The 25705-nt window shown below is 42.0% G+C and overlaps 1 protein-coding gene across 2 annotated transcripts in view; it reads right to left on the bottom strand.

The window, feature by feature from the left end:
- Nucleotides 1–6124: 6124 nt before the first annotated feature.
- xpot (exportin, tRNA (nuclear export receptor for tRNAs)) overlaps nucleotides 6125–25705 on the bottom strand; it is a 53757-nt gene continuing 34176 nt past the window's right edge. For both annotated transcript variants that reach the window (XM_052030045.1, XM_052030047.1), the window contains exons 14-25: nucleotides 24454–24573; nucleotides 22718–22812; nucleotides 22373–22442; nucleotides 21321–21559; nucleotides 19913–20198; nucleotides 17998–18187; nucleotides 17344–17460; nucleotides 17134–17249; nucleotides 13332–13379; nucleotides 12908–12979; nucleotides 10015–10071; nucleotides 6125–6679 (exon numbers count right to left, since the gene is read on the bottom strand). In XM_052030045.1, the coding sequence (XP_051886005.1) occupies nucleotides 6653–6679; nucleotides 10015–10071; nucleotides 12908–12979; nucleotides 13332–13379; nucleotides 17134–17249; nucleotides 17344–17460; nucleotides 17998–18187; nucleotides 19913–20198; nucleotides 21321–21559; nucleotides 22373–22442; nucleotides 22718–22812; nucleotides 24454–24573 (1437 nt within the window). In that variant the 3' untranslated portion in view covers nucleotides 6125–6652. The remainder of the gene's footprint in view (nucleotides 6680–10014; nucleotides 10072–12907; nucleotides 12980–13331; nucleotides 13380–17133; nucleotides 17250–17343; nucleotides 17461–17997; nucleotides 18188–19912; nucleotides 20199–21320; nucleotides 21560–22372; nucleotides 22443–22717; nucleotides 22813–24453; nucleotides 24574–25705) is intronic.

Genomic DNA, 25705 nt, shown 5'->3' with positions numbered 1-25705 from the left:
CAATTAGTTCTTGCTGGCACTGGGCCATTGGCCCTTTTGAACTACCTGGGCTGGACCACCCCCAGCCCTCCAGCACTATAAAGAGTGCCGCATGTGCGTGGTTCTCTCTCTTTTTTGTCTCCAAGGGATGCTGAGGTAAACTGTGCACTGCTTAAGAGAAATTAGTTAGGATATCCCTCTAGCATAGAGCTATGCCGACACTGAATCAAGGGGTGGCAGGTATTGTATTGACTGTTCTTTGATCGTATGTATCCAGTTCGTTGTGGGTATCTTACCCTTGTTGCGATTTCCCCCACGCTCGCTATCACCTGTGTGTGTGTGTGTTGCCCCCGTTACCTTTTCCCCACGTTTGTCTTTGTAAATAAATCATTTTAACTCCAAAGACTGTGTCCAGAGTCCTTGCCCTTTGAGACCTTTCGAACTTGTTTCACAACACACACAAAATTCTGACAGGGCTCATCAGGTGGATGAAGGGAGGATGTACCCCTGGCTGGGGAGCCTCGAGTCAGGGTCACAGTCTCAGGGTATGGGGTAAGACATTTAGGGCTAAGATGAGGGGATATTTCTATTCTTTGAACCTCTCTACCAAAGGTGCCAAGTCACTGAATATATTTAAGCATGGGGTATGGGGAGAAGGCAGGATTATAGTATCGAAATAGAGCTTCATCCATGATCATATTGAACGGTGGAACAAGGGTAGAGGACTGGATGGCCTACTCCTGGTCCTAATTTTCTGTGTTCTGGTTCAATGTTAATCCTTTCTTTATATTGATTTGTAATGGAAAATACAGATTATAACCTCAAGGTTGCCACGCAGGTTGATAGGGTTGTTAAGAAGGCGTATGGTGTGTTGGCCTTCATTAGTTGGGGTATTGAGTTCAAGAGCCACGAGGTGATGTTGCAGCTCTGTAGAACTCTGGTTAGACCACACTTGGGAGTATTGTGTTCAGTTCTGGTTGCCTCATTATAGGAAGGATGTGGAGGAGATTTTCAGGATGTTGTCTGGATTGGAGAGCATGTCTTATGAGGATAGGTTGAGTGAGCTCGGGCTTTTCTCCTTGGAGAGAAGGAGGATGAGAGGTGACTCGATAAAGGTGTACAAGATGATAAGAGGCATAGATCGAGTGCAGAGGTTGTGAGGGCAGATACATTAGGGACATTTAAGGGACTCTTAGATAGACATATGAATGATAGAGAAATGGAGGGCTATGTGGGAGGGAAAGGTTAGATAGATCTTAGAGCAGGATAAAATGTCGGCGCAACATTGTGGGCCGTGGGGCCTGCACTGTGCTGTAATGTTCTATGTTCCATAACACATGGCTTTGAAATGAGAATAGAATTTTGACTGCTCATTCTAATCCTGCACATTACCTTAATGCATTCAGATCACATTTTATCTTCATCTTCTGTGTGCAGCAGGTACTAGAGCAACAGGTACACTGGAACCCCATCACTCCAAGCTTCCAAGTCACAGACTGCCCCGATTTGGAACTGTATTTCATTGCTGCTGGGTACAATTCCTGACTGGAAGCACCTCCACCAGAATATTTGCAGCAGTTTAAGGTAAATCACCAGCAGCACTTTCTCAAGCGCAACTAAGATCATTTTTTCAGATCCCGTGAGCAGCACCCACATCTTTTAATAATACACACCCATCCAGGGATGAGGATTCCTCATACAACCATTTTTTAAACATCTGGCTGTCTTTTGACATATTTTCCCCTCCCTTGCTTTTGTGATTCTATTTATACTTCCACTATTTTTCATGTTACAGTTGGTTTGGCCTCAGTTGGAGCATCGTGTGCAGTTCTGGTCACTACGTTATAGGAAGGATGTAATTAAGCTAGAGAGGATTCAGAAGAGATTCACTAGATGTTGCCAGGACTGGAGGGCTTGAGTTATATGGAGAGATTGGAAAGTCTGGGACTGTTTTCCCTGGAGTGAAAGAGGCTGAGGAGGACCTTGTATAAGGTGGATAGTCGCTGTCTTTTTTCTGGGGTAGGGGTGCCTAAAACAGGGCATAGGTCTAAGGTGAGAGGGCAAAGATTTAAAGGGGATTTAAGGGGCAAGTTTTTCCACAGAGAGGGTGGTTGGTACAGGTCCCACCATTGGTTATGACAGGGTTCTCTTCCTTGGAACTGTTCATAAGTTGGAAATGAACAACAACAGTGGGTAGGAGAGGGTCACAGAAACAACTGGGATGGGAGAGTGAGCCGGCCTCACTCAGCGAGTGTGTCTGCTCGGTGCTCCCAGCTCTGCCCAACCCAAACCCCCAATTGTTGCAGTGCGGGTGGTGGGATGGGTGATGCCTCATTCCCACCCAGCAGAAGATGCCTGCAGTCCCATGGCAGCCAGCAAGTCCATCCCATGGTCTCCCAAATGCATGTTCATATGTACGGGCCGTCCAGAAGTCGGGCGTTCCTCACCTGGGGAGGACCTGAATTATAGGGAAAGGTTGAATAGGTTAGGATTTTATTCCCTGGAGCTCAGGAGAATGAGGGGAGATCATGTAGAAGTATACAGAATTACAATTGCTATAGATAGGGTGAATGCATGCAGGCTCTTTCCCCTTGGGTTGGGTGAGGCTAGAACTAGAGGTCATAGGTTTAGGGTGATAGGTGAAATATGTAAGGGGAAACATCTTCACTCAGAGGGTGGTGCGTGTGTGGAACAAGCTGCCAGCCAAAGTGGTAGATGTGGGCTCAATTGTAACATTTAAGAGAAGTTTGAATATGTGCATGGATGGGAGGGGTTTGGAGGGCTATGGTCCGGGTGCAGGTAGATAGGACTAAGCAAGAAGATCAGGCGGCAGGGACTAGATGGGCCGAAGGGCCTGTTTCCTTGCTGTATAACTCTGAATATAAGACTGGGTGCAGAACTGAAATGCATTCTCAAAACTGAGTCAGACACTGCATTTAATGGGCTGGTAGTGTAGATGCTCACAAGAACAATGGATTCTCACAGAAACAGAGCACAGCCCATCAAAATGACCATCAACGCATAGCTCAGTAGGACAGATCAGTGAGTGCCTCTCTAAATGGAAGTTAGTAGTTCTGTGTTCTGAAAAGTGAGATTGGGGGACTATTAGTTTAGGTTTCAAATTTAACAGAAAGCCAGATCATCGGTGGCATAATTTTAACTTTTAAAGGAATGAACCACCAAGTGAAGCCCATTGAGTCAAAGTGGGTTTACTTTGAAATTCGAGGTGAAAGGGAGCAAGGTAAAGACAGGCAGACAGACGGGAAAAAAAAACAAGCTGCTTGAGGAACTCTTGTGGGTCAGGCAGCATCCGTGGAGGGAAATGGATGGCCAATGTTTTGGGTCAAGACCCTGCATCAGGACCGAGAGTGTAAAGGGGAGATGGCCAGTATGAAGAGATGAGGGGGAGGGGTGAGGCAGGAGCGGGCAGGTGATAGGTGGACCCAGGCGAGGAGGGGTTCATGGGCAGAGGGAGCCAGGAGGGGGAGGAAAGGGTGGAGACGGAGGCAGGGAGGAGATGTGGAGACTGCAGATTATGGAATCTGATAAGGTGATGAGTAGAACCAGATAAGAGAGGGATATTGGAAGATGGCAACAGTACGTGAAGGGGAGGGGATCGGGGACCCAGTGGATTGAGTGTGTGGGTAGATTGAACCAGGTGGAGGAGGAGAAAGAAACTGGAAAACGTTGGGCTTGGTGGGGGTGGTTTGGAAAGAAGGGGGTGTGCAAGAGCACCTGGGTGGGTCAGGAGGGGAGAGAAAGGAACAGGGGGGGTGCAGTTACCTGAAAGTGGAGAATTCAACGTTCATGCCATTGGGTTGTAGACTATCCTTTAGTTTATGTTGGGCCTCATCCTGGCAGTGGAGGAGGCAGAGGACAGGTGAAAGATCATTGACCAATGAGTATGCCGAGGTTGACATGGGAATGGGGCGGGGAGAGAGTTAAAATGAATTGCAACTGGGAGCTCAAGATGGGCATCGCAGGCAGAGGAAGGAGACAGGGTCGGCATCAGGGACAGAGAAGCAAATGGGAAGATAAAGGTGAGGCGCAGACAGGGTGGGAGGCAGACGGGCAGGGTGAAGGGAAAATACATCGTGGGACATGGAGAAGTAGCACATGCAGTTAACTTGCCTATTATGGTATAAAATAATGTAGTGAAATAAAAATATATTTCTTCCCCACCAAAGTTAACTTGGTGTACTACAAGGCTCAAAAAGTACAAAATGAGGAATAAACAGTCCCCTGGAATGTTCCCTTAAAGATAACCTCTCTTTACTAGAGATCATCGGGTTATAGCAGTTTTTGTGGCAAGTCCATGGCAACGAGGGGCCTGGGTCAGCCCAAAGACACGTCAAGCAAGATGATGCAGTTGAAGGCGAGACAATTGATCTGTTGTCTCAATAAGCAGGCTGTGGGATACCTGGGAAAAGTGATAAGTGGACTGTTCACAGGTAAAGGCATCTCAGAGAATGGGGACAAAGCTCTGTGGCCTCTGTGGAAAATGATGGAGGAAGAGATGGTTCCCAATATAACCAATCTCTGCAGAGAATGGTGACACATCTTTTGGGCATTAATAACCCCAGAGGAAACGTGGCCTGTGAAAACAGGTCTGTTGAGGAATTGATTGAATCGAAGGGATGTTTTTATTATGGTTGGATGTTGACCAGAGGTAGGCTTGCCAAATTACAGGAGGGCCATACAAGGAAAGTAAAAAAAAACGAATGGTTGATCATGCACTCTCTTGCTTCGACTGGTTGAGAGATAATTGAACCTCTGCAGTAGTGGGATCATTGTACCTCGTGTTCAAAGTGTACATAATGCTATGCTTTGTACAGCATGTGGGCCATACATAAGGTAGTCTGGCCTCTACCTTCTACAAGTGAAAGATCATTGACCGATAAGTACACAGGTGAGCTAGAGAAGTGCGATTCCAAGAAATAAGTGTCCACTTCCTACTGCCTAAGGAATCCCCTCCCACCCTGGGCATTCTCTCTTCTCTCCCCTTCCATCAGGCAGATACATGTGAGAATAGATACCACCTGGCTCGAGGACAGCTTCTAGCCCAGTTACAAGACTCTTGAATAGACCTCTTATGTTGATGAGGATGAACTCTCAATCTTTCAGTCTACTTCACTGTACTTTCTCTGTAACTATAACATTACTTCTCATTGTTTTGTTTTCCTTTGGTACTACCTCAATGTATTTATGTATGGAATGATCTGTATGGATGGCACAAAACAGAAGCTTTTCACTGTATCTCAGTACATGTGATAAAGTAATACTAATTAGTTAACAGGAATATTTGCCTTTATTTCAGTGAAGAAAATTAGTAGGGAGATCATGCTGGAACCAAATAAAATAGTAGTTAGGACTAAACTAAGAAAACTGTGGTGTTCCATTCACCACACTGCAAGGATGATGTGAATGTACCAGAGGATTCAGAGACTTGAATGTGTTGCCAAGGCTGGGAACTTGTATGGAAGTGTGTTACAGTTTCCCCTGGGGGGGGGGGGGGGGGGGGGGGTGGGGGGTGGAAACAAGGGAAACCAAGCGGTAAATTATGAAACAACACAGATGGGGTGAAGGACCCAATTCCCTTCACAAAGGGCTCAGTACTAGGAATCACATTTGAGGTAGCTGGTAGAATGATTGCAGATGGAACTGAAGATATTTTTCTCCAACCCAAGTCATGGTGGGATCTGGAACTCAAAGCCTAAAAAGGTAGCGACCAATGTTTGTACATTTAGAAAGACTTCCTTGAGCATCGACAATTCCTCTCTTCCCACACAGATGCTGCTTGACCATCTGACTTCCTTCAGCAGATTATTTTTTGCTTTAAACTTAACATGTTAAGAGTAACAGTTAACTGTCAAAAGCACATTTGTTTAAGAAAAATATCAAGGTTGGAACAATAGGGTTGCTCTGGCTGAGAGCCAGTGCAGACACAATGTGCTGGGCTTGTGTTATAACCATTCTATAATTCCAATAGTCCTTTTAGCTCTCACATTTGGAATGACATCTCATGGCATTTCATAAAGAAAAAGGTACTCCCAACAGATTAAAAGAAAATTGTTTAAACAGTTGCTTTGAGTAGAAGATAAGAGCTCAGCACTGCAAAAACATCACCCAAACAGAAACAAAACACTTGGAAAAGACATCTGACTGAAATTTATTTTAGTTCATTATATGCCCGGGACTGAAATTCATGTTTAGCTTATTAGACATCTTCGACAAACGTTTTCTCATCAAGCCATAGAAATTTACATATAATGTGATGGCCAACCACTATTAACAAGAACAATTCCATATTTTACAGTGAACTCTTCTCATCTGAATCTTTTTTCAAAAAATATGAGACTTGTGTATTATGGCATTCAGATGCTGCATTCATACTACAGCACATAATTCAGTTTATTGTACAGGAATGAGTGTTTAGGCAATAGCACTGACACTTTCTCAATAAATGTCTAATAAGACAATAAGTAATCGGTTAACAAATTACTTTAATGTAATTTAAATAATGAGCTAAAATATGCAGCCTACACAAAACAGCCTTTCTGGGAACTGCACAAGGCTTTTTCCAATGTAATTAAGAATCAATTTCAGCAAACTGCATAAATTAAGTGAAACGGAGAGATTTTTGAGATGCTAAAACAAAAATCCAGATTCATTCTCAAGGCTTCGCTCGCTGAAAGAACACCTACAAGAGAAGAGAAACAACTGATTAGTCTGCTAGCTTAGGACAGCTTTGGAAGAGATTTTTTTGAAATCGCAATGTTGCAGAGTTTAGAATGCTCAGCTGTTTAATTGGGCATAAATTTGCCTGAGATATTGCAAGCTTCTGCAAACTGAAGATAGAATAAATGCCCATTAAGGCCACTTGTACTTTCCAGAGTTATTCCCCGTATCCCTGCCCAGATCTTTTTTTAACGTGGAGGACTCATCTCTGACGTGGTAGAATTGAAAAGAAAAAAGTTAGGTATTACCCACTTAGTGAATATCATAGCCATGATCCATTTAATAATCTATATTTCACAACAAATATGGATTCTGGCAGGGAATTAAAACCTCATGGGAAATGTGGTTTAACCGTGGGAACCAAGTTAAAGATATTTAAGAAAGAGTTATGACATTGAGAATTATATTGTAAATATAGACATTGTATCAGGATAACTAGAAAATCATTACTTCTGGAATAATAGATTTATGAACGATATCATGTTAATCCACAAACACATCCCAAACAAGGGGAATAAATAGAACAGTTTAGTGCACTAATTTTTCATAAAGCATTCAATAAGTTGGCACACAAAGAAGCAGAAATAGTATTGTTTGTAACATTTTAGCCTTCATTTCGTATTGGTTAATGTAGAAATCATAAGCAACTTTCAGGCTGGCAACCTGTAACTGGAAGGATCAGTGTTTGCATCCCAGCTGTTCACAAATCTATAAACAATGACCAGGTACAGTGTGTCCATGTTTGCCAACAGAACTACGTGGTGTTTAGGTGAGTTCACAGAGGGGTGTACATAAATTAAATGTGGGAGAATATAGCAGATGAAATAGAATGTAGCGATATGCAAAGTTAATCAAGTTTAAGGAAAACAGAAAAGCAGAGTACTTTTCAAATGGCAAGAGACTGGTATGAAAAACCTGGGCATCCTTGAAGAATCACAACATTTTCTTGCAGGTCCAGCAAAACAACCAGGAAAGAAAATGGTTTTATAGCCTTTGTTACAAAGTGATTGGGACACAAGAGTAAAGTGCTCTTATTGTAATGAAATATGGCTTTGATGAGACCAGGGTGCAATTTTAGTCTTCGTATCCAAGGAAGGATATACTTGCTTTAGAAGGAGAGTGATAAAATGTTTAATATACCAAATCCTGGAATATTGTGTCCCCCAACAGGAAGAGATTGAGTACACTAGGCCAATAGTTCCTAGAGTTCCGAAGAATCATGAGGTGATCGCATTTAATTTCTCTTTTCTGACCAGTCTAGAAATGAGGATCAGAATCCAGAGTTAACCACTGAGGACAAATGTGAAGAAATTTCTTCACTCGAAGGTGTGAATCTCTGGAATACCCTACCCTGCCATGGGCTGTCAATGATGATCATATTTAAACAAAGGTGTGAATCTCTGGAATACCCTCCCCTGCCATGGGCTGTCAATGACGAGCATATTTAAACACAAACAAAATTTGTTTTCACATAGTAGGGAAATCAAGAAATAGAGGAATTGTGTGGGAAAGTAGATCATCCACGACATATCCAGATGGCAGACCAGGTGTAAAGTGGTGAATAGCCTACTCCCACTTCTCTACCTTCATCTCTTGTGAAAAGCACCTCAAGAAAGCAGCCAATGTAATCAAGGACCCCTCCCACCCTGGTCATTCTCTCTTCTCTCTCCCATGAAGAGGGGAGAAGAGAGAACACGCATCATCAGTTCAAGGACAGCTTCTGTCCCACTGTTCTAACACTTGAACAGACCTCTCGTATGCTAAAGATGAACTCTTCATCTCTCAATCTACCTTGTCGTAGCTCTTGCACTGTGTCTTCCTGCACGCACTCTCTCTGTAACTAACATTATACTCTGCATTTTGGTACTACCTCAATGTACTTGTGTATGGAATGATCTGTCTGGAGGGTGTGCAAACAAGATTTTCACTATATTTTCATGTGACAATAATAAACTAATTACCAAATTAACTGAACTACAGACTCAAGTTTAATGTGCTGAGATATTTTCACTCTAGAAGGCAAATGGAGGGAGTGTGCTCCCAATTAGCCTCCTTGATCTACTAGAAGAGGATAATTCCCGGGCAGCTAATTCTGGTATCACGGAAAGGACAAGTTGGTTGTTGAGTTTGAGCTCAGCTGTGATGGCAGCAATAGTGCAGCTGGTGAGGTTTCTGCCTCACAGATCTAGCTCTCATGTTGAGTACTGACCTCTGGTGGTCTGTGTTTGTATGCTCTCCCCATGAACACATGGGCTTTCCCAGGTGCTCTGGATTCCTCCCACAGAGTAGATGTGGCTTTGTTTCCCTTGGTGGGTGAGTCCAGGACAAGAGGCCACAGTCTTAGAATTAGAGGGTACCCATTTAAAACAGATGAGGAGAAATTTCTTTAGCCAGAGGGTCGTGGATTTATGGAATTCATTGCCACATACAGCTGTAAGGCTCGATCATTGGGGGTGTTTAAGGAGGAGATTGATAGGTATCTAATTAGTCAGGGTATCAAGGGATATGGGGAAAAGGCTGGGAATTGGGGCTAGATGGGAGAATAGTTTAGCTCATGGTGAAGTGGCGGGGCAGACTCGACAGGCCGAACGGCCTACTTCCGCTCCTTTGTCTTGTGATCTTGTGACCCCAAAAGATGGGTGCACTGGTAGGTACATTGCCCCTAATGAGTTGGTGAGTTGTAGAACCTGAGGGCAGTTGATGGGAATGTGGGGAGAATAGGTTGCAGGGAGAGAATGAGTGGGGGAAATGGGACTGCACTGTGAGCCAGCATGGATTTGATGGGTTGAAGCAGCCTATGTCATAAGGAAATATGGAGGAAAACCAAGGCTTATATATGGACAAATATGTATGGGGTAACATGCCCACAAGTACCAACAACCCCATAAGATGGCTGGTGAACAGCTTCAGAGAAAGATAAGGGGCGGCACGGTAGCGTAGCGGTTAGCGCGACGCTATTACAGCGCCAGCGATCGGGGTTCGATTCCCGTCACTGTCTGTAAAGAGTTTGTACATTCTCCCGTGTCTGCGTGGGTTTCCACTGGGTGCTCCGGTTTCCTCCCACATTCTAAAGACGTATGGGCAGGTTAATTTGGGGTTTAAAATGGGCGGCGCAGACTCTTTGGGCCGGAAGGGCCTGTTGCCACACTGTAAATAAAAATTTTAAAAAAAAGCAACTTCACTGTGCCAGTAATGATTGTGACTAACGGAGGTTGCAAGATATCTGTTGAAGATTTATAACTACCAAATAAATATCATTTCTATACTTACACACATTTTCCCCCCTTGTCAACTTACCTTTAGATAATTTTTAAAAATTTTGCCATCAGGTTGCTGAAGTGCTTGACAGAACTCCTGTATATAAAAAATACAAACACATTTGATTTCTTTTGCCATTCTCCAACATTAGATTATTAAAAAAGAGAACTTTGTGTTTTAAAACACTGAAGGTGAAGAACTTATTTTACAAACAAAAGGGAAAGCAGGTAGGAAATCTGTCACATTTAAATACTCCCAGGTTGTTACAAGTGACCCCCTGCAGCCAATCTTGGGGTGTGTCTGGCAGGGCAAGAGAGACCTCTCTTCTATGCTTCCACTGCTCGGGAATAAAGGAACAGGGAGCAACAGTGAAGGTGCAAAATAATCCCAGATCAATCTCATGCCCAAGTACTGGCAACATACGACAGACAGGAGTAGTCAAGTGGTACGGGAGTACCTCCCCCCGAGCCATTTCTGGTGTTAACCTGCTTTTTAATCCTCCAATCTGGGCGGCTGCAACCATGCTGATTTTTCATGCTTCCCTTGTATCTAACTGCACATTTTAAGCCTTTCTTCTCGTCTATCTCAAGCACGTCACAGATCATTTTATTTACTTTGTGCGAGATTTTCCCCTTTTTCTGACATCAGACACCTGCAACATTTCCCGGTCTTAATGAAGGGCTGAATAACTAAAATAGTTCCTGCATGGACAACACCCAACTTACCAAGGCTGCTGAATGGCAGCATCATCAGCTGTCCCCGGGAAATGAAACAGGTTGTTTTTACAAATGTTCTTAAGTTGACTTTGTCCACAAGTTGAAAAATGCATAAAATGATTTTATGCGGTAACCATATCTCCACAGTATTGTAATAAATGGCATCAAAAACAAGACGGATAGGAGAAACAGGTACAACTGTGTTTAAAAGACATTTGGACAAGTACATGGATAGAAAAGGTTTAGAGAGATACAGGCCAAATGCAGGGAAACAGGACTAGCTCAGGAAGGCAACTTGGTCAGCACAGACAAGGTGGGCCGAAGGTAAAGTTGGTAAATTGGTTTATTATTGCCACATGTAACAAGGTACAGTTAAAAATTTGCCTTGCATACCTTTCATACAGATCAATTCATTACACAGTGCATTGAGGTAGTACAAAGTAAAACAGTAACAGAATGCAGAATAGGGTTACAGTTACAGAGAAAGTGCAGTGCAGGCAGACAATAAGGTGCAAGGTCACAATGAGGTAGACTGAGGTCAGGAGTCCATCTTATTACACAAGGGGGTCATTCAGTAGTCTTATAACAGTGGGGTAGAAGCTGTCCTTCATTCTGGTGATACGTGCTATAAGGCTTTTATACCTTCTGCCAGATGGAAGGGGTGGGGGGGGGGGGCCATGGGTGTAGGGAGTGAAGAGATAATGTCCCAGGTGGGTGGGGTCTTTGATTATGCTGGCTGCTTTACTGAGGCAGTGAGAAGCAAAAAGGGCCTACTTCTTTGCTGTGTAATTATGACTCTTATGGTAAGAAACAGCAATTACTAAAAAGGGGAGAAAGAGAGGAAACTAGTTCTGCTGTTCGTAGGGATGAATGTATGCATGTACATTAGACTTTTGAATTTAATATTATTATTGGAGCTCGTGCATATGTAGGAGTGTCCATAAGCCTGGCATTCACAACCGGCCTGTATTCCAGCTTTCAGTGTGTAGCCATTCTGTGGCTGAAATTTAATATCAAAATCACACAAGTGAATCTGCACCCAGCATAATGAATGAGCCTCTATCAAGCAAATCCCATTCACCCGACAAATATGGCTGTGAAGCATTGCTTTCAGATTTCATTTTATTTTATTTCAATTACCAGAAGAAACTAAGAGATGGGAGAGGGGTGTGGATGGTGGGGGAGGTGCAGCTTTACTTTGCTCCAAATTCTGTTTTCGTTATTGTGTGCAGTTCTGGTCACCTAACTATAGGCAGGATATCAGTAAGATTGAAAGAGTGCAGAGAAGATTTACTAGAACGTTGCCGGGTCTTCAGGAGTTGAGTTACAGGGAAAGATCGAACAGGTTAGGACTTTATTCCTTGGAGCGTAGAAGAATGAGGGGAGATTTCATAGAGGTTTACAAAATTATGAGGGGTATAGACAGAGTAAGTGTGAGTTGGCTCTTTCCACCTAGATTGGGAGAGATAAGTACGAGAGGACATGGCTTTAGGGTGAAAGGGGAAAGGTTTAGGGGGGACTTCTTCACTCAGAGTGGTAGGAGTGTGGAATGGGCTGCCATCTGATGTAGTAAATGCGGGCTCACTCAAGTTTTAAAAATAAATTGGATAGATACATGGACAGGAGAGGTCTGGAGGGTTATGGACTGGGTGCAGGTCAACGGGACTAGCGGAATAATGTTTCAGCACAGACTAGAAGGGCCGAATGGCCTGTTTTCTGTAAGGTAGTGTTCTATGGTTCTTGTTTTGTCAGAAAATTCTATTTTAACTTCTAAATAGTGTAAAACATCTTGTATTGTGAGACCAATGAGCAATTCTGGTCTCCATAACACAGAGGAGCTGGAATTAATCCAAAAATAAAATCAGAATAAATCCAAAAGGGAGCAGTTACACAATTATTGCTCTGTTAGTACATGCTACTGTGAATTAATTTGTGTCCCATTGTCTCCAGAATTCCATAACAGCCAAAATGCAAAGATGCAGGGGACCTGCATGTTGCATGCAAGGCTGAATCTGTTCCTTTCTCTGACTGATCTCCAGGACATTCCCAGCATTTCCTGCTTTTTTCAGATTTCCACTATCAACAGGATTTGCTTTCACTTTCATGCTCAAGAATGGTTTCTAATATTAAAATCAAACAAATTGGATCTGTATTTGCAATAACACAGTTAGAAGAAAACTGATGCTCCAAAGTAAAAATATTTCAATCTCACTAACCTGGCTTATTTCTGGGGCTACCTGTAATGACTGCAAATATTCCTGCTGAAGATACTGAATGAATTCAGGCCCCTGAAATGCACAAACATAACAGAACAGATATGGTGACATTCAGTTAGCAATGAAATTAAAAATGGAACAAACACTAAAAATGTTGGGAATACTCTAGAGGTCGGTCAATATCTGTGGAGAGAAACAGCCAATGCCTCAGGTGACTTGTGTTCTAGGATCACTTAAGAAGTCAATGACATGCAAGGCTGAATCTGTTCCTTTCTCTGACTGATCTCCAGGACATTCCCAGCATTTCCTGCTTTTTTTTTCAGATTTCCACTATCAACAGGATTTGCTTTCACTTTCATGCTCAAGATTGGTTTCTAATTTTAAAATCAAACAAATTGGAGATAAAAGAACAAAAGATCCTTACCCTCTTGAGATGAATTGTTTTCAATGTTACCGCACACTCTGATAAAGCCTATTAAAAAACAATTTTAAATCATTAAAAGAGTTAACAGATGATGTTTTAAAACCTGCCATATTTGGCCCCCACACCACTGGGTTGCTTGTGGGAACATTTGTCCAATATACACGGTGAATAGTAAAAGCAAAAGATTTAAGTGGCCAATCTGTTTAAAAAAAAAATCAATCCTGTTGACAATTGCATCCAGAATCTTAACACTAAGGTAACAGCTCATCCAGGGTGCAGACAAACAAGTGAAACTTATCACACGAATTTTCCTGAAAGCAACAGAACTTTATAAATCATGAAGTGCAGGAAAAATCTTATGGAATTGCCCATAATATTTAATGCGCAGTCCCTGTAACTGGCTCCTGGTAATAACATACGGGTTACAAGACAGAAACAGGCCTTTGACTCAAACAGTTCATACTCACGTTTAACCTTCACCAGCTTCCTTGCACACAGTGCTAACTCATACCCTCACCAAATCCTTACATTCCTTTCTCCATTCTGCTCACGTCGCCATCACCCACTAACCAAGCCTCTCCGATACTTTAAGTGTATTGATGGTAATCACCTCCTGGATTTACAGGTGATTGATGGCAAATGGTCAGCACCCCTTTCCTGATACAGGTGGCATGTGTGATGAGTATCATCTGTGGAGAGTCTCAGTTCAACCCTCGATGGCAACAACCAAGATTGAATTTAGGGCCAGACTCATCCTGTGAGTGTCACTCATGGATATACTGCCATAGGTCTGTAACTAAAGCAGAATGAAGGGGCCATGGGAGCAGGAGGCAGCCTAAGGGGGAGACAGAGGAGGGATTGGGGTAGAAAGTCTGACAGAGTGTCTATGTGCAGGAGCAAATACATCACAATAGCAGTCACAGAATCATACAGCACAGAACCAGCCATTTGGCCCAACTTGTCCACGCTTACCAGTGGGAACCCATCCTATCAATCCCACCTCCCAGCACTTGGTCCAGAGCCCTCTATGCTCAAGTGATTTAAATGCTAATCTAAACTCTTCCTAAAAGCATCAGTGACCCAGATTCAACCATACTTAGGCGCATCGTTCAGGTACTTACCACTGACAAAGTCCTCTTAGGTCCCCCTCTAAATCTCTTCCCCCTTATCATAAATCTATGTCCGCTAGTTTTATCTACCTCTGATATGGAGGAAGTTTCCTACAGTCTACCCCAACTATCCTCTTCAATTTTATATACCTCAATCATGTCCCCTCTTAACCTCCTCTGCTCCAGGGAGAACAGACTGAGCCTCTCCTGTCCCCCTCATAACTGAGGCACTCCATCCCAGGCAACATCCTGGTGAATCCCCTCTGCACCTTTTCCAGCATGATCACATTCTTCAGCATGGTCTTCAAATTGGTCAGAAAGTTTTGCCCTTGACAAAGCCATGTTGGTTGTTTGATTAGTCCCTAGCTTTCCAAGTTATCAATAATCCTTTCCCTCAGATTTTTTATATATATATATATATATATATATATATATATATATATATATATATATATATATATATATATATGGGCCCCATGGGATCCAGGGCAATTTGCCAAACTGGATCCAAAACTGATTTGGCAACAGGAGACAAGGTGATGGTAAAAGGTTGTTTTTGTGATTGGACACCCATGACTAGTGAGTGCTGGGACCTTTGCCGTTTGTAATATATGTGAATAACTTGGATGTGGATGTGAGAAGCATGATCAGTAAGTTCACAGTGGAGACACAAAGCTTGCAGGAGTTGTAGATTGTGTGGAAAGTAATAGGTTGAGTGAGCTAGGGCTTTTCTCTTTGGAGAGGAGGAGGATGAGAGGTGACCTGATAGAGGTGCACAAGATAAGAGGCATAGATCGAGTGGACAGTCAGAAACTTTTTCCCAGGGTGACAATGGCTAACATGAGTGGACATAAGTTTAAGGTGATTGGAGGAAGATAAGGGGGATGTCAGGGGTAAGTTTTTTTTTTACACAGAGAATGGTGGGTGCATGGAACTCCCTGCCGGCAGAGGTTGTGGGGGCAGATACGTTAGGGACATTTAAGAGACTCTTAGATAGACACACGAGTGATAGAGAAATGGGGGGGGGTTACGTGGGAGGGAAGAGTTAGATAGAGCTTAGAGCAGGTTAAAACGTCGGTCCAACATTTTGGGCCGGAGGGCCTGTACTGTGCTGTAGTGTTCTATGTAATCTTGGGCTACAAAGAGATATCAATGTGTTGATGAGATGGGCTGGAAAAAATGGCAAAATGGAGTTTAATCCAAGCAAATTCAGGTGGTGTGTTTTGGGATACACTTCTTCAAAGAATTTAATCAGATTGGTCAGAAGGATCTGCCCTTGACAAACCCATGTTGGTTGTCAGATTAGTCCCTGCCTTTCCGAGTGGTCATTAATCCTCTGCCTGAGAATTTTTTTTTTGGAAACAGTATTTTCCTTACCACTAACGTTAGGCTCTGATGTCTATGGTTACCAGGCATTTCCCTGCTGCCTTCTTGAAAAAGTGGGACGACATTTACTGTCCTCCAGTCATCTGGTACCTCACGTGCTCAGTGAAGATTAAAATCTCAGCCAGAGTTCCAGCAATCTATTCCCTCGTCTCTCATAGCAGCCTGGGGTAAATGCCACCCAGTGCTGGGGATTTATCCAGCTTTGTCTCCTCCAAAACATCTAACACATCCACCTTCTTAATGCTAAGATGTTCTAGAATATCACCAACACCCCCCTCCCTGAACTTTCCATCTACCAGGTCTTTGTCAGTTTATAGTTTTTTTTCCCCATAGGTTCAGAATTTTGTCCTGCCGACCCAGAGTATCTGCAAGTTTTCATTTAGATAGTTCTCACAGATTAAATCAAATTAGAAGCAAACTAATCTCCAATAGTTCAAATACTGAAAGCTGTAATGTCCAATCATTGCTGGTGTTATTAATGCAATTAAATGGTAATTTAAGTTATTAAAACTGCAAAAGATAATCAAATGACATAACAGGTTGCCAGAATGGGATTGGGTAACACTGCTGTATTCAAACATGAGGTGGGTAGAGGGCAGTGAGCCATTGTCTTTGACGCTGAAATTGTAACGTTGATGAAGCCATGCCTTGGTCAAACATGTTGAATGCAAGGATAAACAAATGGTGACTGTACATAGAACTTCAATTTGATTCAGTTATGGTCTATTATATAATTAACTATATGCAAATTAATATATACAGGCCATCCCTGGTTTACTTAGGCTCGACTTAAGGATATCCATACAAGCGAGATCCCAAGACATTACATTCAAAAGTCCAACATACATAGAAACACTCGTTCCTACGAACAGCAAACTGGTTTCCTCTCTCCACTTTTAGTAATTATTCTTTCAGTCTTGTGCTTTTGATGTCATTCATTACAATTCATTATCAAAGGATAATTGATTATCCTTTGCAGTTTCAATAACTTATTTACCATTAATAACATCAGCAATGGTTAGACGTCTACAGCTTTCGGCACTTGAACTACTGGAGATTAATGTGGTTACCATACCAAGCGAGTGATTTTTGTGTACTTTCCGACTTATGAACAAAATAAACTTATGGATGTCTTAAAAAGGGAACCCATTCCATTTCCTACAGGCTGAGGGGGGCCTGTAATTAAATTAGTCAACCTGTCAAACTCTTTTCTAAAATCTCTAACTTGGATAGCAATTAACATTTAAAATAAAAACCACGGAAACTAACTCGCAAATTAAAATTTTGGAAAAATACACAGCACATACCAAGACAGTCTGCGCATCAGCTAAATCAAATGTTGGTTTCAGAGGTGCCAAAAAACAAGCAGGCACAATGTGTTTGTAGATGAAGTCTTCAAATCCTAAAAGACCATCTTTACCCCCTGGAATAAAACAATACTTGGTCAAACCAGGCAAACCATTTTGTTAAAAACAAAATTAGACTTCTCGTCAGATGAAAAATAAATCGGTTCTTACCCCAAAGCTCTACAAGTTTTGAAAGGATAATAAAGCAAGTCTTCTGGGCAATCGGATCTGGAAATTCCACTGCCCCTTGAATGACTGTAAACAGGACTTGTTCTACATTCTGTACACCTAGGAGAAAGAAGGTTACTTAAGATCTGTAAAATAAAAATTATTCTGCTGACTAAATTATGAAACCTATCAAATTTATTGCAGGATTAGTGTAGCACTGCAAAGCCTTGTTAAAATTGGACTCGGTTAGACCAATTATCAAAACCCCAAAAGCACCCCAATAATCCAAATCCAGGCAACAGATGGCAACCAAGAAACTTGGAGCAAGGGAGGATTTGATGGAGGCATTCAAAGCCATTAGGGGTTGTGACAGAATAAATCAGCCACTAGGCAATCAGATTGGTAACAACAGAACATGGACTTAAGGTTGTTGGCAATAGTTAGTAGTGAAAAGATCTCTTTTTAATTACTTTGAAGTTATGATGACCTGTGAAGAATTGCCTGCATGGATCGTGAAAGCAGATTCAGTGGTAATTATTTGGATAGTTATTTCAAAGGGCCAATGTGATCGACCAAATGGCTTCATATTATTAGATAATCAAAGAAATTATGTTCATTTCAACTTCAAGAGCAAACTAAAATTATGGTCTGACTTACCTTGATTAGCAATGACCTCACTCATCCCACTCCCTGCAACAGTCTGAAGAAATGCAAAGTAACTTCGGCGTAGCATTTGGTTTTCAAGAGCGGCAGTTTGGTCATTTTCTTCTGCAGGTCGTGCCAATACTTCAAAGATAGCTTGAACCAAAGGCATAAATACTTGCTGTAAAAATGGCGAAATTTGTGTCTGTGGAGAGAACGGCAACACCCAAAAGATTAATCTGAATAGATCACCAAAAGAGAAAATTATTTTGTATCTTCACAAGTTCAAAAATTTAAAATAAAGCAGTTTAACGACACCAAGAATCAAATATCATAACCTCAAAACTATAGCCTCCTCCAAAGACAGGACACCCGTAAGATCCCTTCATTTAAAACAGCACCCAATGGAAATACATTGGCATTCCTTCATTCTCACAGGGTCTAAAGCCCGGGACTCCCCATTCCATAGCATTGTGGTGATACTTTCACTATGTTTAATGATGCTGGGAATCAAATGTACTGCAGCTATTGGCCAAGAGTACTCAAGCAGCACCACCCAAACCCAGCACCTCCACAGAGAAGGAGGACGACACTAGGAAGTTCCCTCCCAGCCAAGCACATTCTATGGAAATATTGCCATTCATTTTCACTGGATCTTCACAAGGAGGACTGCAGTATTTTAAAAAGGCAATAAATGCTGACCTTGCCAGCAATACCCACATCTCCTAATGCTAAAAAAAAGTTTATGAACAGTCCAGTCCAACACAAGGCATTTATGTGTATAACTAAAATTATTTTCACTAGTGTCTGTTAACTGACACCAACTGGTTCTGGGCTGAATACCCGACATTCAAACAGAATTGTTATACAAGGAGTGACACAGAATAGCAAGCTCAGAGTTTGACAGATACTCCCATTTGACAACCATTGCTCAGTAAACTATGCCAGCTTGTTTTTGATGGGCAACATACTATAATCAGGTGAAGCAACACAATCTGCTGAAGGAACTCAGCAGGGGTGTGTGCGTAAATTGTAGATGTTTTGGGTCAATTTCAACCCCATTTCAAAGAGCCAGAATAGTAGTCCTTATAGGCTACAATGTATGACGACATAATCAAAAGAATTGAAACGGAAATAAAATTCTGGAAATGTTCTGCAGAAAAGGCAGCATTTGTGGAGACAGAAACTGTTAACCTTTAATGCTGATGACCTTTCATCCGTAGTTTTTCTTTCAAATGCAGTAGTTTATGCTAGCAAACACCATTGTGTTCTCAAAGTATTCCACGAACAGCCACAAGACTACTGGTTGTGAAATGACTCTCAGCTTCATCGAGATGCACTGCACTGAAACAGCCCCTTTGGCCCAGAGTCCATGACAATCATCAACCACCCATTTTACACCAGCACTAAACTAGTCCCATATTTTATTTCCCCCACCTTCACATCAACTCTAGCCCGATTCTGCTACTCACCTACATAATAGGGGCAACTTACAGAGGCCAATTAACCTACCAACCCACGTCTTTGAGATTCAGAAGAAAACCAGAGCACCCAGAGGAAACCCACACAGTCACGGGGAGAACATGCAAACTCTATACAGCAGCACCCAAGTCTCTGGCACTGTGAGGCAGCAGCCCTGCTAGCTGCACCACGTTAGCCAAGGGGTCTTCTTTGAAGATCAACTCGCAATCATTTCCGTCCAGCTACACAAGTAGACAGGACCTGTGGTTTAATGCCCGACCCCAAAGGCAGCAGCTCCAACAACACAACACCCAAGTCTACTTCACTGGAGTATTTGCTTAGACTTGTCCTCAAGTCTCTTGAATTGGGAAATTTGACTTGGAAGTCTGAATGAAACCAGGACAATCGGGTTTAAAAAGTAGGCTGAAAAGATAGGTGAAGATTCAAGCTATATAAAAAACAGAAGTACCTTAAATTTTGCTGTAATCTGATTAATAAGTGGAATAAATTCTTGAAGGTCCTTTGCCTCACAGTCCTTGAGCATGTGTTCTGAAGCAGTAGGAATGAACGGAAGAACTTCCTCCTCTAAGCAGATGATCATTCTGTGAAGAAATGTCCGAACTCCACTCCGTAGCACTTCCTTCTGCAAAGGGCAACTTAGAGCTGGCAGGAATGTTTGCAGACAGTCGCGATACACTTCTGAACAACCGCACTGCTTCACGGTCTGCTTGTTGCTGAAGGCCTTACTGGTGCGGCTGAAAACCAGGTGAGAAAGGTGGACTTAGAGCTGCACTGAGGTGCCACAGTTCAATTCACAGAATTACATAATGAATGGACAGTGCTGAAACAGGACATATAGCCCAAGCAAGAGAATGAGTTGCAATGGTAATAAGGGGGGGGGGGGGGGGGGGGGGGGGGAGGGAGAACTGGAACTGATGGGACTGGTCTGCTGAGAGCTTGCATGGACCTGATGGGCCAAATGGTGAGTAAACAGTCCATGGTAGCATTTAAGCACCAATTGAGCCTCTTTTCATCCTTCCTGATCCAAGGGCTGAACTTTATATTCTGTTCTTCATCATGTGCATCTAGTTTCCATTTAAATATTCTTCCCCCCCCCCCCCCCCCCCCCCCCATGTTCTTGGTGGCAATCCCATACTGATGGTTACTAATTTTGCACTTTCCTATAAGTGGAAATGCACCATTGCTCTATTCTGTCACACACCCACAAATTTGGAGATATTTTGGATTCTCATTGGCAATTCACTTTCAAGGAAGGGAGCTGGCCTTTTCCCCTATAGGTACATCATTGAATTTCTGTTATCAACCTTGTAAATGCTTTCTACACCCCTGTGTATTTTTATCTTGTTTATATGGCAACCAAAACTGTTGTACTATTTCATGTATTAAGATTCAATACAAGTTTAGCATAGCCTCTTCTTTTCAATTCCATCCCTCTGAAAATAAACTGCAGTGCTATGTTTGCTTTTCATTTTAAAATGATTTTTTTTTGTACATTTGAAATCCCAGGTCCATGTGTTTCTCTGGCCCATTTAGATTTCTTTTCCTCCAACTAATATTTATAATTATCTTAACCGATATTTACTGCCTTTTACCTGTGTTGAAATTCATTTTCCAATTCTATGCTCATTCTGCAAATTAACTAACATCTTCAAAATAACTTGTTGCTGTCATCAAACTGACAATCCCTCCCGGAGGGAAAGTGCTACACACCCAGCTGAAGGAAACTTGCAAAGCTACCATATTACATTGCTCTCCAAAACAGAAGTCAATTACGGACCCAAAAAAAAATAACAAGCCTCTACAACCAGGGTATTTAAATATTAAGGCACAAGCTTGTTTTTAAAAAGAGTACCAACCTTGCAAAGCCCACAGCGTGATTTAAGCAGTCTGCCAGTACAGTTTGCCTCTCTTCGTCCTGCTCTGTTAGGAGTTTCTCTAAAAATACCTTGAATTTCTCCATTAGTGGAGTGAGCAAGTCCCTCATCAAAGTCTGCTTCCTCTCTGCTGGGTATTCGCTATTCACAATTAGTACGCCTGCCGTTTCATAAATAAACAGTTGATCATCGCTGCTCAACAGTGTCTGGAAACCATTCTCCTGAAATAGACCCAAGGCAGCCATTACAATCTTTGGAGAACTAATACAAAGCATAACCATAAATGCTTACATTGAAGAAAATGATTTTAAGATGAATTTCAGCATTTTATTGGTTCAGAAGGGAGGTGGGGGAAGAACATCTGCTAGCAGTCTTTCTGTGTTGTATGTGAACACTTGCAGGTTAAACAATAACACATTTTGGTTACTTTTTTTTTTAAAAAAAGCAGTCTCAAGGGGCTTCACACGTTAATAAAACTACATTTTACTGGTACAACAACAACATTTAAAAGACATTTGGATAAGTACATGGATAGGAGGGGTTTAGAGGGATATAGGCCAAACATAGGCAAATGGGACTAGCTTGGTAGGCACCTTGGTCGACATGGACGAGTTGAGCTGAAGGGCCTGTTTCCACGCTGTATTACCCTGACTATATTGTTTGGATAAACTGCAGCTCAGAGTATCTTGGATTGCACAGACTTAAACATGTACAAAGCTCGGCGTCTAGAACACAAAAATGCTAAGGTCTCTCACCCATCCGGTAAAGATTAAAATTACAACCAATTTGCAATGCTTTTTATTTATGGATCTGGACTTGTGTTTCTTTTTCCTGACAATCCAAGAGTGTCATGATCTTAAAACCAGCACTGTACTATTACAAATCGTTACAATTACATGAATTTAAATTCCCAGCTGCCACAAATTTTGTCTCTCTGGATACCAATCCAATAATTTGGAGACTGAATTGCTACACATACCATTGTTCTAGAAAGATTTAACCCACTTCAAATCAAAAGAAAATTCAACACTTACACAAGGTGAAAGCACCAGTAAATCTTGTATTCTGTTCAGAATATCCTCTATGTAAGGATTCATATGCTTGCTGTAAGAAAAAGCCAGTTTAGAAGTAATGAATTGCACATTTGCAAGGTAGTTTATAATTTATTAACTGTTGTGAGAAGCAGCATCATTTGCTCTCAAACCAACCACTACAACACAGTGGGAACAACTGGGAACTCTAAAAAGAGGTTCATGTCTCTTAGTGAATGTGTTCAAAAAATGTTCTGTGATCAATACTTCTGTATTAAAAATGTTACCATGAGACAAAAGGTGAAAAAACAAAAAGATGGAGGGAAATGCAATGCAGGAATAACCTACCTCAGAGATTTAATGAACCTGGAGAACAGGTAAGCTGTCCTACTTCGCACTTTTGGACTATTATTACGCAATCCTCTATGATCCAAAAATGACATCTGCATCAAAATCAAACGTGGTAAATCAGATAGTAAAGGGACAGATAAGAATTTTAACAAGATTATCAAAATTATGTACTAATCAAATTTTTTTTTACTAATCCTTGCTGAGGAATCTATATTCTATACCAATTTTTGTCACCGTCTCAATGCATTATTGTCATTACTCTGGCTCAAAGCAAAGTATCAAATGACTTGATACTAGTTAAGAGTTGCAGCAAGAGCAGCACCAGTTGTTAAAATTCAAAGTATATGATGGGAACTAACAAAATTACATCAATGTTGCTCAAGTTCTAGCTATTTCTTCCCACTCAGTTTTTTCAATAAGCCAATGTGCAACAGTCCTTCTTCCTCAGAAGCAAGCACATAGAATGCTGGAGCATTTCCTTCTGTTATTTTGCTTTTAAAACTTGAAGTATTAAAAATTACACCTTCAGACAAAAGCTCAAAAGTATATTATTTTATATACGTGATCACAGGACATGAACACGACTGGTAAGCCAAGATTTACTGTCCATCCTTATAGTCTCCAGAGCAGAGTGGCAGGAATGAGCCAGGGTGGAGATGGAGAGAATGTTTCCTCTAATGAGAGACTACAGAACGAGGAATCACAAGTGGTTTGCCCATCAAGACCAATTGTTTCCCCTCAAAGGGGAGAGAGTCTTTGGAACTCTTCATCAAGGAGCAGTGGAACGAGAGACCTTGAATATTTTAAATGCAGATGAGCAAGGAGGCAAGAGGTTACCGCGTGTCGATGGGAATGAAGAGGTGAGGCTACAATCAGATCAGCCATGGCCTTATTAAATGGTGGAGTAAGCCCGAGTGGCCCACTCCTAATTCCCATGTTTGGGTCAACCTCACTGGTTCATTGTTGTCTATTCCCACAGGACACAAGCCAAGAACAAAAACTCAAATAATGTTTTCCTTCCCACCTCCCACACTCACCATCTCTCTCCAGCACCATCATAGCCTTGATGGTCTGGAGTTTTCCTTCCCGAACGATATTAATAAACCAGATGGGTTTTAAAATTAGTTGAATTGAAATTCCCCAGCTGTAATGATGGAATTCAAGCTCATATCTCCCGATCAATGATCCAAGCCTTCACATAGTAGTGGCAGGATAGTGGCATAAAGGTTAGTACAGCTGCCTCACAGCTCCAGAGACCCAGGTTTGACCCTGACCTTGGTGCTGTCTGCATGGAGTTTGCATGTTCTCTGTTGCTCCCTGTTGCTACATGGTGACTGTAAACTACCCCTAGTGAAGGTAGGTGACGCGAGGAATGGGGCGGGGCAGGAATAGTTGATGGGAATGTGAGAAGAAATACAGGATTGATGTAGTATTAGTGTAGATAAGCACAGAGGACTTTCTTCCATGAAGAAAGACCACAACTCTAAATTTTAGAACTTTACTAATATAGTAATACAATACTCATTGGATAAAAGTCACATAACCAACTACCAGAATATAGTGACCGAATAACTAAAACTAGCATGTTAAGTAGAACAAGTCAGTTTTACACAATTCTAACACTATTCCAGATACTAAATATATTTATTTCTGTAGGCCACTAAATCTAAAAGGCATCTGTTAAGTAAATGTAGAGCGTTACAGGAAAGAGGTTTGTATCTAAATCAACTCACCAAAACAGTAGGAATGTGCTGTGGTTCTACAGTAAAAAATTTCTCATAACGAACTACAGTTTCAAAAAATTCCAATGTGACTGATGTATGCTGGTACTGACTCACTCCAGATGTCACTAACTATAGGAACAGAGAAAGTGTTATATTTTAGAAATTAAACGGCAGTCATTTATACACAGAATGTAGAACACTACAGAACAGTATGGGCCCTTTGGCCCTCGATGTTGTGCCAACTTTTATAAACACCTACTCCCTGATCAATCTAACCCTTGCCTGCTACACAGCCCATAATCCTCCATTTTACTTTGGTCCATGCGCCTATCTAAGAGTCTTTTAAATGTTCCTTTTGTATCAGACTCTCCCACCACCCCTGGCAGTGCGTTCCAGGCACCCACCACCACGTTAAAAAAAATCTACCTCTGACATGTCCCCTAAACTTTCCTCCTCTGACCTTAAACTGACGTGCTCTGGTATTAGCCACTGCCGCCCTGGGGAAAAGGTGCTGGCTGTCCACTCTATGCCCCTCAATCTTATACACCTCTATCAAGTCACCTCTCATCCTGCATCACTCCAAAGAGAAAAGCCCTAACTCGCTCAACCTTTCCCCATAAAGCATGTTCTCCAATCCAGGCAACATCCTGGTAAATCTCCCCTGCGCCTTCTCTAAAGCTTCCACATCCTTCTAATAATGAGGCAACCAGAAATTAACACAGTACTTCAATTGGGGTCTAACCAGTATCTTATTGAGCTGCAATGTTACCTTGCAGCTCGAACTCAATCCCCCGACTAACGAAGGCCAGCACACCTTCTTAAACACTATCAACTTGCGCGGCAACTTTGAGGGATCCATGGACTTGGACCCCAAGATCCCTGTTCCTCCACACTGCTAAGAATCCTGCCATCAACATTGTACTTTGCCTTCAAGTTCGTTCTTCCAAAGTATATCACTTCACTTTTCCAAGTTGAACTCCATCTGCCACTTTTCAACCCAGGTCTGCATCCTGTCTACATCCCGTTTTAACCTACGACAACCTTCTACACTATCCACAACACCTCCAACCTTCATATCATTTGCAAACTTGCTAATTCTTCCCTCCACTTCCTCATCCAAGTCATTTATAAAAAAAAAATCACAGAGGGCAGGGGTCCCTGATCAAATCCCTGCAGAATACCCCTAGTCACTGACCTCCAGGCAGAATTCTCTCCATCTACTACCACCCTCTGCCTTCTGTGGGCAAGCCAATTCCAAACC

This window comes from Pristis pectinata, chromosome 15, assembly GCF_009764475.1.
Source record: "Pristis pectinata isolate sPriPec2 chromosome 15, sPriPec2.1.pri, whole genome shotgun sequence".
Taxonomy (NCBI): Eukaryota; Metazoa; Chordata; class Chondrichthyes; order Rhinopristiformes; family Pristidae; genus Pristis; species Pristis pectinata.
The sequence above is the reverse complement of the archived record's forward strand: the minus strand, read 5'-3'. Positions and strand labels throughout refer to the sequence as shown.